The sequence below is a fragment of the Clarias gariepinus genome, chromosome 10 (assembly GCF_024256425.1).
Source record: "Clarias gariepinus isolate MV-2021 ecotype Netherlands chromosome 10, CGAR_prim_01v2, whole genome shotgun sequence".
Classification (NCBI taxonomy): domain Eukaryota; kingdom Metazoa; phylum Chordata; class Actinopteri; order Siluriformes; family Clariidae; genus Clarias; species Clarias gariepinus.
This window is the reverse complement of record NC_071109.1, coordinates 20,303,730-20,321,356: the sequence shown is the minus strand read 5'-3', so window position 1 is coordinate 20,321,356 and position 17,627 is coordinate 20,303,730. Positions and strand designations below refer to the sequence as shown.

The 17,627-nt window shown below is 41.5% G+C and overlaps 1 protein-coding gene across 2 annotated transcripts in view; it reads left to right on the top strand.

The window, feature by feature from the left end:
- tenm2a (teneurin transmembrane protein 2a) overlaps nucleotides 1–17,627 on the top strand; it is a 245,280-nt gene that overhangs the window by 177,258 nt on the left and 50,395 nt on the right. For both annotated transcript variants that reach the window (XM_053505760.1, XM_053505761.1), the window contains exon 5: nucleotides 10,264–10,502. In XM_053505760.1, coding sequence (XP_053361735.1) covers nucleotides 10,264–10,502 — 239 coding nt within the window. The remainder of the gene's footprint in view (nucleotides 1–10,263; nucleotides 10,503–17,627) is intronic.

The following is a 17,627-nucleotide window of genomic DNA, read 5'->3' as shown; positions in this document are numbered from 1 at the left end:
GGCCATTAGTCCCTCTTCCGTCTTCCCCTCTGGGTCGAGCGTTACACAGATGTTGCACAGAAGTTAATACTATCTATTTTTATTTCGTCATATCTGGTAGCAGAGAAGAGACGCTTTTCTCACCAAATGCCCTGGTTCTGAGTGCACAGGAAAGGGACATTTATCAAACCCTCCCCTCCTTCACGAGGAAAAAGGAGAGAACTCTCCATTATGACGCCCAGCCACTAGCCGAGTGAAGCTGCAGAAGCAGGAGAGCTCTAAAGCAGCCTGCCTCCCTGTAGGCCTATTAAAGAAAGGCTTTTCTCTTCCACATGCTCTCGTTCTCTCTGGATTAATCGCCATCTTTGGTCAGTGTCTACTCAGAGACAAAGAGGTGACGGAGTAAATGAGCGTGTGCTAAATTCCAAAAAATCTCACGCCTTTTCTACATATAAAAATGATAATAATATTTATACATAAACGTCTTTAAAAAAAAAGGGGAGAGATATTTGTATATGCTGCAAAAATTCTACATTTTGATAGATCGAGTCTCTCCTTATGAGTTGGAGAGCAGAAAGAAAGATAACACGAAAGAGATCTGGGCTGTCTGGAGGGAAAAAGAATGCGAGACGGAGAGAGACAGGCAGAGAAGCAAGAGCAGAAAGAAATCAGTTTGCAGCGGCATAAATGACTAAAGATGGCTGAGGCCATGCAGGGCTGCAACGGATGATTTCCAATCGCAAAGCGAAGCCTCTTCACCAGCTGATGCCACTTTCAATTCCACTCTCATCTCAGTACACAGTGCACTTCGCTATCCCTCTCTGCTCATACTTACACACATGCACACACAGACCCCCCCCCAACACACACACACATACACACACCCACTCAGATATAAGATCCTGAGAGGATCGAAGCATTGCAGTTTAGGCAGAGGAGAAAAAAAAAATCCCATTTACATGCATAGCATATGAGATACTTTCAGGGATAGTTCAGCGATTATAGTATGGTTGACTGTGTGTGTGTGTGTGTGTGTGTGTACGCGTGAGAGAACAGTCTGAGCATGGGGACTTCCCCCATCCTCTTCAGGCGAACAAACTGTTTGCGTGACATATTTCATATTTTGAATGGGGCTGTCTGCCAACAGAGCTGTCGGGGATGTAGATGAATGTTTCGCTACATAAATTAAATACATAAATCACAGATCTGTCATACGAACACATTCTGAACAAATTTGACTATATTTTAATGACAGTAAGACAAAAACATTGAATCGGAATATGTATACAAGAAGGATGGAGATATGGTGGTTCAGTGGTTAAGGCTTTGGGCTGCTGAACAGATGGGTAAGAGTTCAACTCTCAGCAGGGCCAAGCTGCCTTTTTGGGATCTTAAACACCACCCTTAAGCTTCAACTGCTTAGGTGTGTCCTGTTTCAAAATGTAAAACCAAGAACAAATTTCTTTCTCGACAGTGCATTTAATAAAATGCAATATCACTTGCCAATTCCACATTCCTAACGTGAATGATAAAGCACTTTGTGACCTACTGTTTTCCGAAATTAATTGATAATTATGAGTTCATGCCAAACGGATTTATATCCAGTCAGCACATGCAGCTATAAACAGTCTTCCTTTCATCCCAATGCAAACGTTATTACTCTAACTGAAATCAGGATTTTTGTAAAACCTAGTCCAAGGTAAAGACATTTACAAGCTCTGTTTTCATTGTTGATGTGATACAAAAGCTTTTGGTTGTAAGAGTTCTGTTTTGTTTGACGTCAGACTATGACTTTTTTTTAGGCTTCTGATTGCCTAACATGGCTTTACGGTTAAGGTTGGTTTAGCATGCTCTATGACAATGTAATTTTGCCCTCACATATGGACGAAAATTTCATTCTTTAACGATTTTTTTAAATATTTATGTATATGTGGGGCAGCACAGTGGTTAGCATTGTTGCCTTGCACCTCCAGGGTCAGGGTTCGATTCCCAGCCAGGCTTTATTCCCGTCTCTGTGTGCATGGAGTTTGCATGTTCTCCCCGTGCTTGGTGGGTTTCCTCCCACAGTCCAAAGACATGCATGTTAGGCTAATTGGTGTGTAAATGGGTATGTGTGTGTGTCCTCCGATGCATTGGCACGCTGTCCAGGGTGTACCCTGCCTCGTGTCCTAAGCCTCCTGGTAGGCTCCAGGTCCCTGCGACCCTGAATACAGGATAAAGCCGTATAGAAGATGAGTAAGGGATTAATGTATATGTGGATTAGGCATGGTTTACACATTTGCAGATACATGTAATAAAGAAAAAAATGGGGGAAATTCAAGAGAATCAAGAGAACACGATATGGAAGTATGCCAAGCCAGCATCAAGTGATAAAACGATTTGTAAAGCCATGTTGGCCAATCAGAAGTTTTAATTTTAATAATTTTTTAAATTATCATAGGGTATGTCAAACTCTGAGGTCAAACACACGTGACTAGACGCACAAGTACAAACTACAGTAAAAAAATCGCCATTTGCTTTGCTACAACATTTCTTTTTACCAAACTGGATTTTTCTTTTCGTTTTTGCCAATGTCAATGTTTTCAGTAACCTAAAATGCATTTTGCAACAAAAAAAAAATCTGTTTTTAAAAATACCTGTGTACATGTGGAGAAAGGCCTAATAAGACACAAAAACAAAAATAATGCAGCTTGTTATTTTGCCAGGAAAGAGCAACATCATCTGTCCAGATGGGACTCTTCTGTGTTGGAAGACTGACTGTTACAAAGCACTGACCCCTGAGACTCCTCCAACAAATTATAGAAAATCACGCCATACTGTATCAATATGTATACGGGTTTTCTTTTCAGGAATACGAAACCATTTTATACTGTATATCTATGTTTATTCTTAGTCTCAGATTAAGTAGGGAATCCTTGCTGTTTTTAGAAAATTCGACAACACTGGGGTGTAATGATAATCACCGCATAATGTGAGTGAAACCAACTGTAAATGTGCACTTTGTGTAAGTTTTGTTACTGTAAGAGAAAGAGAAGTGCCTCCCTCCTGTTTACATTCTGGTAATTATCTACAGTATAACCCTCTTTAGCTCCTTAATTCAGACTCACCAGGCATTCACAGGAAAATCTCTCTCTCTCTCTCTCTCTCTCTCTCTCTCCGTTGCCAAGGTATCTGCGTGGGGCACATTTACATTCTCTGCTGCACACCGAGGCCAATTTGTTATCCTAACATCCTAACAGGAGCCAATCAGAACGCCGGAGCCTGTGGCTCAGTGAAGATTTATGGGCTATTTCTCTGCTTGTTCGGCTCACAGATTGAATACCGGGCACGGCATACAAACTGAAGCTGCTGTAATTAGAAAACATTTCGTAGACTTTTGTTTGCTTATTTAGAAAAATCACTGGCTGCAGATTGTGAATCCACAGAAGCTGCATGTATTTATAGAAAAAGGATGCTGCGCGCTGGGCTTATCAAAATATTCTGTTTATATGTGCTGGTGAGCAGATGGTTTTGTTTCTGCAGGAGTTTACGATTTAGCGATTACAGAGTCTGCCGTAAGTTTGGGCTCGGCTAAAGCTCTGTGGCGTCGCAGAAGGTTAAACAGTTCCCTGTAGCACAGATTCAAACTCGTTGTTCTGCTGATGCATTATTGACACCAGGAGCTTGAATGTGCATGGATCAGCACATCGAACGCACTCCGACCCATCAAAAGGGTTGTGAAAGGTTTACTTGTTTTAAGCTGCATCTATGGAGACAAAATGTATTTTGCTAAATATACGGCGTGTATTACCACCTCAGCGTGCTCCTGATTAAATTGGTTTCTCATTACAAGAGGAGAAAGTGATGTTTCGGAAGCCAGCACAAAGTGTCAGTGGAGTCAGACTGCAATGCACGAGAGAGAGAGAGAGAGAGAGAGCTGAGCAAATGAAAACCATAAGGGGTAAATAAGTAAACAACCTGGTGTTTGGCACTAAGTGGATATTTGGTGATGAGGAGTTTACCACCTATGTCACAACTAATGACTGGCAAGATATGTTTGGAGATTTACATTATTTAACAGAGCGTGATGACTGTTTCATGTACACATGCAGATACTGAGAGAGAGAGAGAGAGAGAGCACATTTGTTCAACCCAGACAGGTCATTAATCAGCCAGCTCAAAGGAACGACAGGATGACCTCACCTACATCTCCATCAGGGTCTAGAAAGAGAAAGGGAGAGAGAGAGAGAGAGAGAGAGAGAGAGAGCTGTCACACCAAGCTGCTTCTTCTCTCTTTACATTTATTGCTCCCTTATGAGTCTTCCCTCCAGCATTATTCCTTTTTTTGAAATACCCCAGGGTTTTTAAAAACTGCAAACTGCCAGAGCCTTGACACTGACCTCCACTTCCCCTTGTGGTGTCAGCTATCCTTTTTTGGGAAGACCTGCCCTTTCTTCCTGATTCTCACCACTTCTCCTAGCTGTATACCACTTATTCTTTGTTTCTTGACTCATCTTCCTCCCCCTCTGTCCGTTAGCTTGAATTTAACTGGCTTTTCCTCTAAACTCAACAGTGCTACATACTGTAAGTACAGAGGATCGAAATTGTACATTGTGTTAGAAATGAAAAAAGGGATGATTAGCTAAGATGCGAGAAACCAGGAAAAAAAAAACATTTTAAAGCAGTTATTATTAAATTATTTTTGAATATATTCTTTTCAGCAGGAGAAGGATGCACTTTTACTCTTCTTCCACAATAATAAACTCACATAAGCATAGGCTCTCTGTCCATTGTGTCCCTCAGCAGTTCTTTACCAGTTGCCAAAGCATTTTGTTTCACATTGTTGAATAAGGTGTGTTGTTCTTGTATATCTATGATAGAGGTTCAGGCTAACATAAGTTTCATGCCAGTGAACATAAATAAAAGGTGATTTAACAGCGTATTATCCTTGCTTTAAGCAGCTTATGTTATATAAACCCTGAATGGCAAGTCATTAAATGTTGTTCTATGTCCTTATTTTGTTGTAATAGCTCAGTATTGTGACAGAATTCCTCATTATTTTTGTCACATTTTTTTTTTATTCATAACACTTGGGTTGACAGAATTTCCTAACCGTGATAGTGGACATTTTTACCATCTCAAATTTGCTGTACCTTCAACATATTTAGATGAAATATCATCTGTTGGCTGTACATCAATCAAAAATAATGTTAAAACTATTTGACATGTGAAAGGAATAGCGTGGTATATCTTGATATAATGGCACATTTAAAGGGTTCGACATATTGAACAGCTAGCGAACTATCAGTTCTCAAATTTGAATCCGTGTGAAGCAGGAAAAAAAGGGCAAAGGCAAGATCCAAGTGACACTGACAATGGCCCAATTGTGACGGCTAGACGACGGGGTCAGAACATTATCAAAATGTCAGGTCTTGTGGGGTGTTCCCAGGATGCACTGGTTAGTGCCTACAAAAATTGGGGTCAAGGAAGTGCTCCAAGGAAGGGCCATCAGTGAACCAGTGTTAAGGTTTACTGATACATGTGGGACTAGCTGCTCCGGTCTGAGCACTGAAGAGCTGCTATAGCTGAAATTGCTGAAAATGTTCATTCTGGCTATAAAGGTGTCAGAAAGGTTGTTGTGTATAGGACTGCGTAGAGTACCCATGCTGACCTGTGTCCATCACTGAAAGCACACACACTGGGTACATGAGCCCGACCATGCGGCAACAGAAGAAGGTGTCCTGATCTGATGAAACGTTGCTTTGACATCATGTGGACAGTCAGGCGCATGTGCTTCACTTACCTGGGGATGATATGGCACCAGGATGAATACGGGAAGAAGGCAATCTGGCAGAAACAGTGCGATACTTGTGCGAGCAATGTTCTACTGGGAAGCTCTCGTCCTGGCATTTGTGTCGATGTCATTTTTACAACTTACCTAAACATTATTGCAACCATTCCTTGTAATGCTACATCATAATCTGGCCTGTTACTCTAAAAATTATTCTGAAACAATTTGAGGAGCATGACAAAGAGTTTACGGTGTTGTCTTGGACCTAAAATTCCCCAGTGATCTCAATCTGCTTGAGCATCTGTAGAATAAGCTTGACCTGTCCAATTCATGGACTTCCAATTTAGGGTTCAAAGGATTTGCTATTAACGTGTTGAAACCAGATACTACAACCCCCTTTTAGAGCTCAGAGATGGATCAGAGGTGGACACAATATTAGGTGGGTGTATACACACCGATCATCCATAACATTGACGTTATAACCAGCAACACTGGGTTTCGTAATATGCTACCACAGGACTAGCTCTGGTCACTCAGGGTGTGGCTCCACAGTGCCTCTTGCAGTGTTCTGTATTGTCTGGCACCAGGATGTTGGCCATGCATAGTTTGGGGTACAGGGTGTCAGATGGGGACCCCCAGCTCTCAGATCATTCTTGAATTATTGATAGAGAGTAGCAAGTACAATATACTTAAAAAAATTTTTTTTTACTAAATGTTTTTAATTGGCACATATCTAAGGATACTGTATATATAATCATCGGTTTATATTAAGTGTACGTTACGCCCGACTTCACTGCCAGCACAGATAACTGAACTGAACACTATAGAGCTAAATTGTATTTGAAATATATATTTTATTCCTTGAATCTGAATCTGCTTTTTTTTCTCTCTCCCTTTCTGTCTCCTGTCCCAGCTGGTGTTGACATGTCTTCCCACACTCCTCCCAAACAATGCTCGACATAAATCACTGTCAATTAGCCACGCAGGCAAAAAAAAAAAAAAAATCAAGCTCTCTAATTTCATTTCACAATTACGACACCTAGTCAACACTCTCACTTTCCCTCGCAAATGGAAATTAAATGAACTTCACAGACAGACATTGAACTAATGAAATAAGTGTCACACAGTAGATTGCACACGCACTCCGTGACACACACACACACACACAACCACCCACGCACATACACACATGCATCCAACTCTTTCCCACCCCAAATCACCTTAATTAATTTCTCGGCATCACCCCTGTCAGCGATTAAATGTGTAGCCACAACCCCGTGAGCTGGTAAAAATACTGTGGCATTTCGAGATGACTCGCTCGGGCTCTCGAGTGGCGTCTGGGTGGCGGCTCAGTCACTCCATCACGGCGAAGCGAGAGGAGCAGTGACACAGAGACAGGAGGCCTGAAGGAAGCAGTGTGGTATTTTTGGACAGGCACCTTTTACACCCTGTCCATCGAAGTGCTCTTCCGTGTGTGAGACTGATTTCAGATCTTCCTCTTCCTGCCTGTTGAGGCTGTTTCACTCTCAAGCACGAGGGGAGGGCGAAAGGACAGAGGGAAGGAAAAAGAGGGGAGAGGGAGATAAATAAGAGGAAAGGCGGGGAGGAAAGGGGTGAAGTCGACAGTATTTGTGTGGCACGCTGTCGATTGAAGATGTGAGAAGAATGGAGGGAAAGGCAGAAGAAAGCAGGAGATGAATAGAAGGAGAGAGTAAGTGACGTTTTTTTCCATCAGTGACCCAGACTCCCAGCCCGCGCAGGACGACAGCTCAAACACACAATTATCATTCTCCTTCCAACTCCTTCTGTGTGTGTATGTGCTGTATATGTGTGCGCGCGTGCATGCATGATTAGTAATGCCTGAGGTGGCAGAAATTTCCGACACAGCAGAGAGAAATAGCTTTGTTATGTAAAGCCACACGTGGAATCTTTCCCCTGCCTCACATTCATTATTCCTACTGCATTATTATCATTTATTACTATTCATTAGAGAATTAGTCACGCTTTCCTTCCTCACTGGTCAGAATCGAGGACAAAAGCATCCTATCTCTTCCTCTTATCTTCTCACACCATGGTTTTATACAGCTGCGGTTTCCTGGACATTCCAGGTTTAGCCTGTGAGACATTGTCTAGTGTGTGTGTGTGTGTGTGTGTGTGTGTGTGTGTGTGTGGAACCGCAGGTGGGCAGGTGCAGGCAGAGATAATGGCTAAGAACACCTGCATGATCTGGTCCTGGGGCTCTTACCCACTGGGGCTGCGGTTGAAGGGCTCTGAATCCGTGCTGATGGATTGGTGTGGGAGCGACAGAAGTGCACACAGCCACAGACAGCTGGGCTTCGAGCCAAACGCACCACAGCTCAGCCCTGGAAAATGGGATCATGTTTGGAAATATTGGAATCCATCTTGTGGAAAGTTGGTATTAAGGCTGGTGTGATTGCGTGGTGTGTAAGTGTTAAGGGGCCGGAGAGATCTCTGTGGCAGGGCCGGGGCAGGACACACCTTCCAGGCAGGCTCTCAGATGCCAGGAAAGCTTTCAGCCTCTCACTTTAGCTCCCATCAGAGTCTTAATCGAGGCCGGGGCCTAATGAAACTGACGGACCCAGTGACCCAAGCCTGGCTGATTGCTGCGGATAATATATTTAGCCCGGCCTTCTCTTCCGTGCTTTCCCCAAGGCATCAGTATCTGAGAGCCTTCATTTACCGAGGTGAAGGCATGGGGTGCTGCTCAGGGTGCTGTAATTAAAGGCTAAATGATTTTTTTTTTTTTTTTTTTGCACAAAGCTCTAAAAAAGCTAATGTCTCATCTTAAATGTAATGTAGCGTGCGATCTGCTCGGGAGTGTGTGTTAATAGATATGCGGCTTTGTTAGCAGCACGGATGCAAGCGATCATTCTTTATGCAGGTGTCACAGAAGTTACACACACCATGCCATGCAGGATGCCGTTCAGCTTTTCGAGTGGTTATGCCGCTTTTGAGAGGCGTCATTTAAGTGCTTTGTGCCGATCCCGTTTGCACCTGCAGGCCTTTACAGAGTCTGAATGTGTTTTACGGCGGTTTGGTGGAGGAATCACAGGCCTTACAGAGAACTTCCTACAATGATGTTTCTTTATTTATTCTAGCGAGATACAAACGTGTTTGAATGCACTTACGGAACTTAAGCGGCATGTCGTTATATCTTTAGCGCTGATTTTTACAGTAATTCTAATTTCCAGAGTGTTCATACACACTGTGAGAGCTTTCGGTCTGGTACATAGACTGCGTTCCTCCAGCGTGATCATTACTGAATTATTGCTCTTGACTTCAAGTGTTTGCCACTATATCAGCGGGGGAAAATAAATGAATTAGAAGTCATTCTTCCAACTGCACGATTTGCCGCAACTTTCGGCACGTCGAAAAGGTCCTGATTTCATTCTTCAGATCAGAAACCGTTGTATTTATTTCAGTTCTTGCTCAAGATTGGTACCAAGAGGAGTTAATGGTACTTGTTATAAGGACGTAGGAGGAATGTTTGTTCCTGACAGGCTATGCAAAACAATTTTGTCACACTGTCAACATTTATCATAACAATTAAATATGAGAAAAACTAAATGCTCAGGTTCATTGATGCTTTGTATGTGCTGTTTGTTTATACAGGAAAAAAAGACAACACAAATAAAACAAAAGTTGTTAACTACCTGGGTTGCAAGTGCATTGAAAATGCAGTCAAACAAAGAAATCTTAAACCAGACACATCTTTTATGCTGAACCTAATAGTGGCATCACCGCAAGCCAAATCGAATTTTGTTTTGGTTTTTTTTGTTCGTTTTTTTTTATGGTTTTGGTCGCCTAATTTTAATTGTTTTCTCATCAGTATGCCTTGAGCACCAAATGCTCTCGTGTTTAAGAAGAAGAGAAAGGACACAACAGTGTTTAGCGGTTTTCTATTTTAAAATTGTGTCTCGACGGAACAAAGATTATTTAGCTCCCAAAAAAAATACAATCATCTTTTTTGGATCAGTTCATTATCATTGGCACCCTGTGGCACCAATATCTTCCTCCGAGCTTTATTGTCTCCATCAAAACATGGATTGTGTGTGTGTGTGTGTGTGTGTGTGTGTTCTAGACATGCGTAGAGCAAAAGCCTCCTGAATTATTAAGTGTTTGTGTTGTATAAGTGTCTTTCACTGGGCCAGCAGCAGCCTGCAGCAGTGTATGTCCGCGTGCCATATGTCCATAGAGCCGCGCTGAGGAGCTTTGGACACAGTATCCTTCACCCCACTTCATCCCCTGCAGCACTCCGCATCCCCCTGTGACCACACACACACACACACACACACTAATACAGAGTATCTATAGCTACTGACAAGAGATAATAATAGCAATTCTGAACCTGAGATTGATTTGACCTCTGACTCTCTTTCGCTGTGTCCTCTATCTCCGCTACCCTTATTGTCTTTTTACTGAGACCTTAAATGCTTTTTACTCAACAACAAAAAAGTTAACTCCCTTTCTTTCTCTCCGTCTTTCCCCAACAGGCACTTCCTGTTCAAGACATCATCAGGAACCACACCGCTTTTCAGCAGCTCGTCCCCAGGTTACCCGCTGACGTCTGGCACGGTGTACTCGCCCCCGCCACGGCTCCTACCCCGAAACACCTTCTCCCGAAGCGCCTTCAAACTGAAGAAGCCCTCCAAGTACTGCAGCTGGAAATGCGCCGCTGTTGCAGCCATCGCCGCCGCCACCCTGCTGGCGATACTGCTGTCCTACTTCATTGGTATACACTGTCACAGTAACCATGCAAGATAATTCCATCACTCATTCACAGCAGAGCCACACACAAAGCACATGCACTATATAAAAGCTTCATCCCATGAACACACTACATTTAGCAGTTTGACCAATGGAAAAAAGCCTTAAAAAAAAATAAAAATGGTTTGGGTAATGGTTTGAAGGTTCAGGGTTGAAAAGGCTATTCTATTAGAATGCACATACTGTAAACACATCTGTCATAAAAATCCTGAATGGTGCGAAAAAAAAGCAATCACTCTCTTTTTTTACCATTTTTTTTTGCCATTCTCTTTTCGTTTGAATCCCAGTCTCTTTGAAACTCAGAGAGGGCAAAATTGTCATTGCTTACAGGGTCAGAGGGATGGCACGACTGTTGCTTCTCTGTTAATCAGATTGACACTAGAAAATCCTGGGCATCTGTAAGTTCATGTATTTGGAAGAGGGTGGTTAGCGCTTTTATCCAAACGTGTTACTTTACCCCGTGCCGGCTTTGTGTATCTCGAATGAAGTGCACGTTAGGCTTCATCAGTCTTGGTTGATTCTTGTGGTATAATAGCGGAGAGCTGGTTGGTGATCTTTTTTCCTCTTTTTTTTTTGAGATTCTATTGAAGTGATTTTGTACAAATTTCAGTCAATATTAAATAAAATGTAATTGCAGTATAGGTCAAACATGACAAGAGATGGTAGAAAAATCAACAAGCAGCATACAGAATTGGTCAATATTATTATTATTATTATTATTATTATTATTATTATTATTATTATTATTATTACTATTATTATTACTATTATTACTATTATTATTATTATTATTATTATTATTATTACTATTAGTAGTAGTAGTAGTAGTAGATTTGTTTGTACGTATAATGGATATCATTACTGTTCCTCAACTACAGGGTTCACAGTCATGGTTGATTCTGATAGACTCAATGCCTGAAGAAATGCACAGGACAGATGGGGTCGACAGCTGTGAGTTGTAGGTCCACAGAACTGATATAGCAAATTAACGTAAGGAATGTTACAATCTAGTAATTTAGACTGATGCATCGATATAAAAGGCAACAATTGAAATTAAGAGATGCAACCATCGTAAATAGATCTGGTGCATAAAGAAGAATCTCAAACAATATTTCAGAAAGTCATTCTTTTTGGATTGACCTTTCTGACTTCACTCTCGTTTGCCTTCACCAGGGTGTATTGAATGCGTTTGTGTTTCTCTGACTGTACTGATGAATGTAGACGCTTTCACTCATTATCCGATATGTCTGATGAGGAATGGGAATTTTCTCCGTCTGATTTTCAGCAGACTGCCTCTGGTAGAAGTGGTTGATAGGCTCCATTAGCCACTGACGCACTCATGGCTGTTATATGCTTTATTACAGCTTGAGAATGTAGAGAAGGCTTGCAGACTCTGAGTGTGAAGGACATCTTTACTCTAATTACTATTTTCTGCAAACAGTTTTTGACCTGTCTGGTATGGTTTTATGTCTGAGCTTGCCATAAGGTTACAGTTTATATACATTGATCAACCAAAATGTTATGACCACCTGCCTAGGATTGAGTAGGACCCTTCCTCAACCAATCCCCCCCTACCCCACCCCCTTAAAATATAAAACTAGTAATTGTGACAGAGACAGAAAAATGTTAATTTTAACAGTAGTTCTTATTAGTATCCTCCACCTTAGCCGTGGTGCTGAACCTCATGTCCCCTCTCTGTCCCTCTCTAAAAGCCCCAGGTTAAGGGCAGATGTGTCACGTAGCCCTTCCTTGGCCTTCCCCTCCCTGGAGACTGTGCTCAACAGATGGGCCAGTCAGTAAGTGCAGGAATCAGCACAAGCCGCCCCTCCCACTTGTTCTTCCCTCTCCGTCTCTGCTCTTGTATTCAAATATCCGCACATCTTTCCTTCGTCCTTGAGTCGTCCGTGTAACGTCGCGCCGGATCCGCCGCCAGTCCCTCAGGCTCCACCTGGGCCCCTCCGCTTTACAGAGCCGCCTTCCTGCCTAATGTAGTGGCGGCTTAACTGAAAAGCTCAGTGAACAAACCACAAATACTGATGCTTGAGATTTGTCCATAATAGCCGGAGGGAAGCAGGTGGTAACTTTGTTTTGTGAAGAAGAACAAGGCTTGTTGCAGCTTCCGAGAGACTAACAAGGGTATTACTTTTGTGTTGCATGTCACTTTTTGTAAGGTTTATGACTTTTACAAGGGGTAATGTAATTATTATTTCTGGGATTGTTGGCCCTTTTTTTTATTATATGATTGCACACATCCGGAATGATTAAAGCATATTTTAATGTGTATAAAATAGATAGTAGATATAGTAGCCCCAAAAGATTCTCAAGGATTCCATTGTATCCTGTTAAAAAAGATGTTTTACACTTTTTCTTTTGTATGAGACACTCCAGGAAGGGCAATCTTCTCTCTGCTTACACCGAAGCAAAAGCAAGTATCGACTGCATTTAGAACATACAACTATGGAATACAGACAGTGTTTAAAAGCATGTGCTGGAGAAATCACACTTCCTCTGGTTTTCGGTGCATTCTGCAGCATACTGTACAAAGACCTTTTTTTTTTATTTTTTTTTACAAAGGTCTGCTTCCAATTTTGTGGCAACAGCTTGTGGGTGTTATGGTCAGGTGTCCACAAACCTTTGGCCATACAGGTCACATGCTATGGTCATGTGACCTCTTTATGATGCAGCCACAAGCTCTAAAAAGAAAGCAATGTAATAGAAGGAGGTGTATGTAGTAAACATGGACTTTTCAGTGTGAACATCAGTGAACATCATCCATCTGTGTGATTTATAAAAAGATCTGTTCTCCTGTGTGAATTGATGGTAATTACTTCAAACATCCTCAGGCATCATTAGTTAACAGACATATGTTTAGAAATCAGATTCTGTCTGGATAGTACTTTAATACGTCAGCAAAGCTCCTTGGACTAATTTATCGCATTTACTGTAGATAAACTTCTTTCCCAACAGGAGCTAGAGCTAAGTGCTATGTCTGTTGCAGAACACTTACTGTGAAACAGAAAGCAGATGCAACATGTACATTTAGATAGATTTTGCTTATTAGAATTTTCTCCTCTGACAACCAGCGACCTTAATTGCAGGCCAAGCAAGACTGTCTTTGGCCTTCAGTGACAGTCTGCATATGTAACTGAACATGGTGAAATGTGCTGCGGCAGCACTTTCCTCGGCGCAGACACCGACTCTGGCTCCTCTGAGACAGGCCCAGCATTTGTGGCACCAGAGAGATGACAAAAGTGCACGGAGGGGAGAAGGAGAAGAGTCCCCCCCCCATTCTTTACAGATGCTCAATAGAACCCGCTTATGCCTTACCTTCTCTTCTCTACATGGATGAATTGCAATCTCAGGTACTGTACTTCAGTAGAAACCGCGTTAGGGAAAGTCATGCACTTGGAGATAATCATAATATATGCAGTCCCATATGGCCAATAATCAAGCGAAAAGAGGAGAGCAAAGAACAGAACAGAATCAAAGAGAAGCTATCATTCTGGGCAACCTCTTTTTGAATATGTAGAGTGGAAGAGGAATTCACATAGAATTAATGCGGTTCGGAAAGAATGTGCTAACAGGGTGAAATAAATAAGTAAAGAAGTGGTGACCCATAAAGAAAAAGGTGAAAAAAAAAAAAAGAGAAATGTAACTCATTCTGTGCCCTGCTGATCGCTCGCTTATCTCTGCACGGAGCGGCTGCCACAGCAGGGAGGCGGTTGCTAGGATACAGGTGAGCGGTCCTGATGCAAAAGAAGAGCAGGTCTGTCATCATGTGTTGTGGAAGAGACAAAACGCTAACAAAACCCGCGAGGTGCGTGTGCTCTAAAGCTCGCCTGATTCCTGGGGATCAAGCATGATCAAACATACAAAGACGCAGAGAAAGAGAGAGCGCGCGTGAGAGAGAGAGAGAGAGAAAGGGCAGGGACAGATGGAACGTGTAATAGCTATAACAAGGTTTGGCCCCTTCAGGCTTCCACACTGATTCGACTCGCTCTTGTCTAGACAGCAGACAGACAATAAGGCAAGGACCGGTTCACACACAATACTCATGGATCAGAATGAGTCCAAACACAGACGAGGTGGACTTAACATTGGAAAAAACAAAGATTAGAGCATAAAACACACACACACGCACACACACATAAGTAGACACACATACGAGTGCCTAATAAATTATCCACCGTTGTTACTGACTGTGTTGGTGCCCTTGAGCTGGGAAGGTGTGTCTGTGTGTGTGTGTGTGTGTGTGTGTGTATACAGTGTCACCTCTATGCAAGCTGGGACACTGTGGCTCCTCATACATCAATAGCGACAGGCCATGTGGCGAGTGTCATGAAAGCTCTTACTTTCCTGCCCTGCTTCCTCTTTTTCCTCCCTCTCTCCTTCTCTTTCCCTCTCTCTCTCCTTCTCTCTCCTTCCTCCTTGTCTCTATCCTTTTTCACCTATATTTTTAGCTTCATCATCACTTTTTTTTTCACTGCCCACCGATGACTTCTCTCAAACTTCATGAGAACTCTTTGTAACTCTATAACCTTCTCACCAGGCTGTTTTTTTTTCCTTTTCTCCTCTATCTATAATGCCATGCAGCCAGCGTGCCCCCTGTGTTATTACACCGTTTATCCTATCTGCTTACTACTACTTAGAGCATGACACACACGTCTACAATCCCACATGCTTTATGGCAGCTTGAGGGGACTGTCTTTTTCTTAGAAAAAAAAAAAATCATATTTGAATGCGATATTTGAAGAAACAAAAAAGATATTACCCTATAATTTTATCCTTGCACAGATGGGATGAATATTAGCAGTAGCCCCACACTGCTGCAACATTCCGCTGTTGGAAATTGTTAACCCCTTCATTTTTAACAGCGATATCACTGCAAAAAATGAAGTTTTGGCTTTATGCCAAGACATGACATCACCGTCATCATCATTATCGTCTTTATCATCAACATTTTTAAATAACTGACCTAAATGTAAATCATATTTTGTGTACAAAAATTTGGTATAACAGGCTTAGTGTGCTTTCACATCTGCATCTCCTTTATACAGAAATAGGGTTATCCTAGGGGACTTTACTTGCTGCTGTGAGGGAGAAAAATCCACTCTCTCTCACTCACGCGCACACACAGACTATAACTATACTATACTATATATATACAGTACCACTTTGAACACAAGTTTGGATTTATTTTCTACATTCTAGAGACACAAAGACACAAAAGGTCAGCTGTTCTGGAATAGTTCTTGCAAGAACAGTATTGTCAAGTGCATTTGCAAAACACATCAAACACCATGATGAAACCGGCTCTCAAGAAGACCGTCCCAGAAAAGCAAGACCAAAACGTACCTCTGTGGCAGAACCTAAAAAATGACCAATTAACAGCATCTCAGGTTAGAGCCGTCCAAAAGGCTTTACAGAGCATAAGTAGCAGACACATCTCAATATCAACTGCTCAAATGAGGATATTGCATATTTAGGATGCCTTTAGCATTGTCTTACAGTGTAGAAATGAGTACAAATCAGGAACGACCATGAAATTATCTGTAGAAGGTCTGTTCAAACTGATGGATTAAAACTGTTTCATTCTTTTTAGCTAAAAGCATAAAAAAGATATGTTGTTTGTCTGTGGATTTTTACTAAATGTCTTAAAGTGGGACATCTCATGCTGGCAAATGTCCCATTTTAGTTATAATGCATTATTGAATACTGGCAATGAAATGAATTTTAATTCAGTATGTCTTTGTCTAAGATTTAGTTTGTATTTTTTTTTAGAAAGCTAATATTTATTGAATAATTCCTGCAGTATTTAATATATCTCAGCCCTGCAAAAATTCTGTTATCTCTAACCGAGGCAGTGAGAAGCTTCTTATTTTATGTCAGTAGACATATAATGTGGTTATGTGTTTCAAAAGGGTCAAATTATTGGTCTGCATCAAGCAAAGAAAACAACTAAGGAAGGGCTAAAATTACTGGAAATGGATTCGAACACATTATTAAGACCTGGGAAAAGTGCTGATCTCTCAATTAAATTGCAAGAAAAATATGAGCAGGAAAAAATCAAGAATTACACGATTTTAAGTTTACTCTGTCTGCATCATGTTAACAGTAGAATTAACAGTAGAAATCGCAGCTATATTTCACAGTAACAGTAAAAGCGTTTCCATACTTGAAGGAGTGAATAATAAACAGGGAAACTTTCGGTCATGAAATCTGTGTGGCCAAAAGTAAATATTAAGTGTGGGTAATCATAAAAAAGGCTTCAGTTTGTTACAGAGTATAAAGATTGGACTTTGGAGCAATAGAAAAAGGTTATGATGACTTACACTTATTCACAGTAATGGATACATCAGGGTAGGAAGAGAAGAACATAAAGCACTGCACCCATTATGCATGGTGGCCACTAGGGGCAGTGTTATGATCTGGTGTTCCTTTGGTGCAAACCTGTTTTGGCTAACACAGAGTCCTGTCCTCAAACCTATTGAAGGTATTTGGGATGTGCTGAATAAGATGCTTCAGTCTCAGCTGAACCTTGGAATGCATTTTGCACGAAGGGAGAGTTGTGGAATTTGCCCAAGATTACTTACTTTGCACTCGTGTTCCGGGTGACGAACTTCACCGTCGCTGTGCAGAGCAGGAACATTAATAACGAACAAGACCTATTATAATGTGTGTATTTAAATTTTGATCTGAAAAAACTCAACTATTCCTTTAATGCGAATAAACGCTACAATGGTGCATAGAGTTTAATCATGTAGTCTCTCTACTCACTATGTTCTCACTAATAAGATTAATTTCCTGCTGGGTCTTCATACTCTATTCGTTTTGTTCTTTTTTTTCTTTCGTTTGTTTGTTTGTTGTTTGTGTCTCTCGCTCACCGCACAACCTGTGACCTGATTTGTATGGAGGTTAAAAAATAGCACTTGACATCACTGTGTAGTTTTAAACTTTTTTTTTTTTTCACCCTTGGAAGCGCTCCACTGTGACCGCGTTCCACCTGCCTTTTGGCCACTTGCTGTAGAATTCCATGTAAAACACGAGCTGGCTGTGGAGACCAAAACACGGCAAGCATTTTATTTAAAAA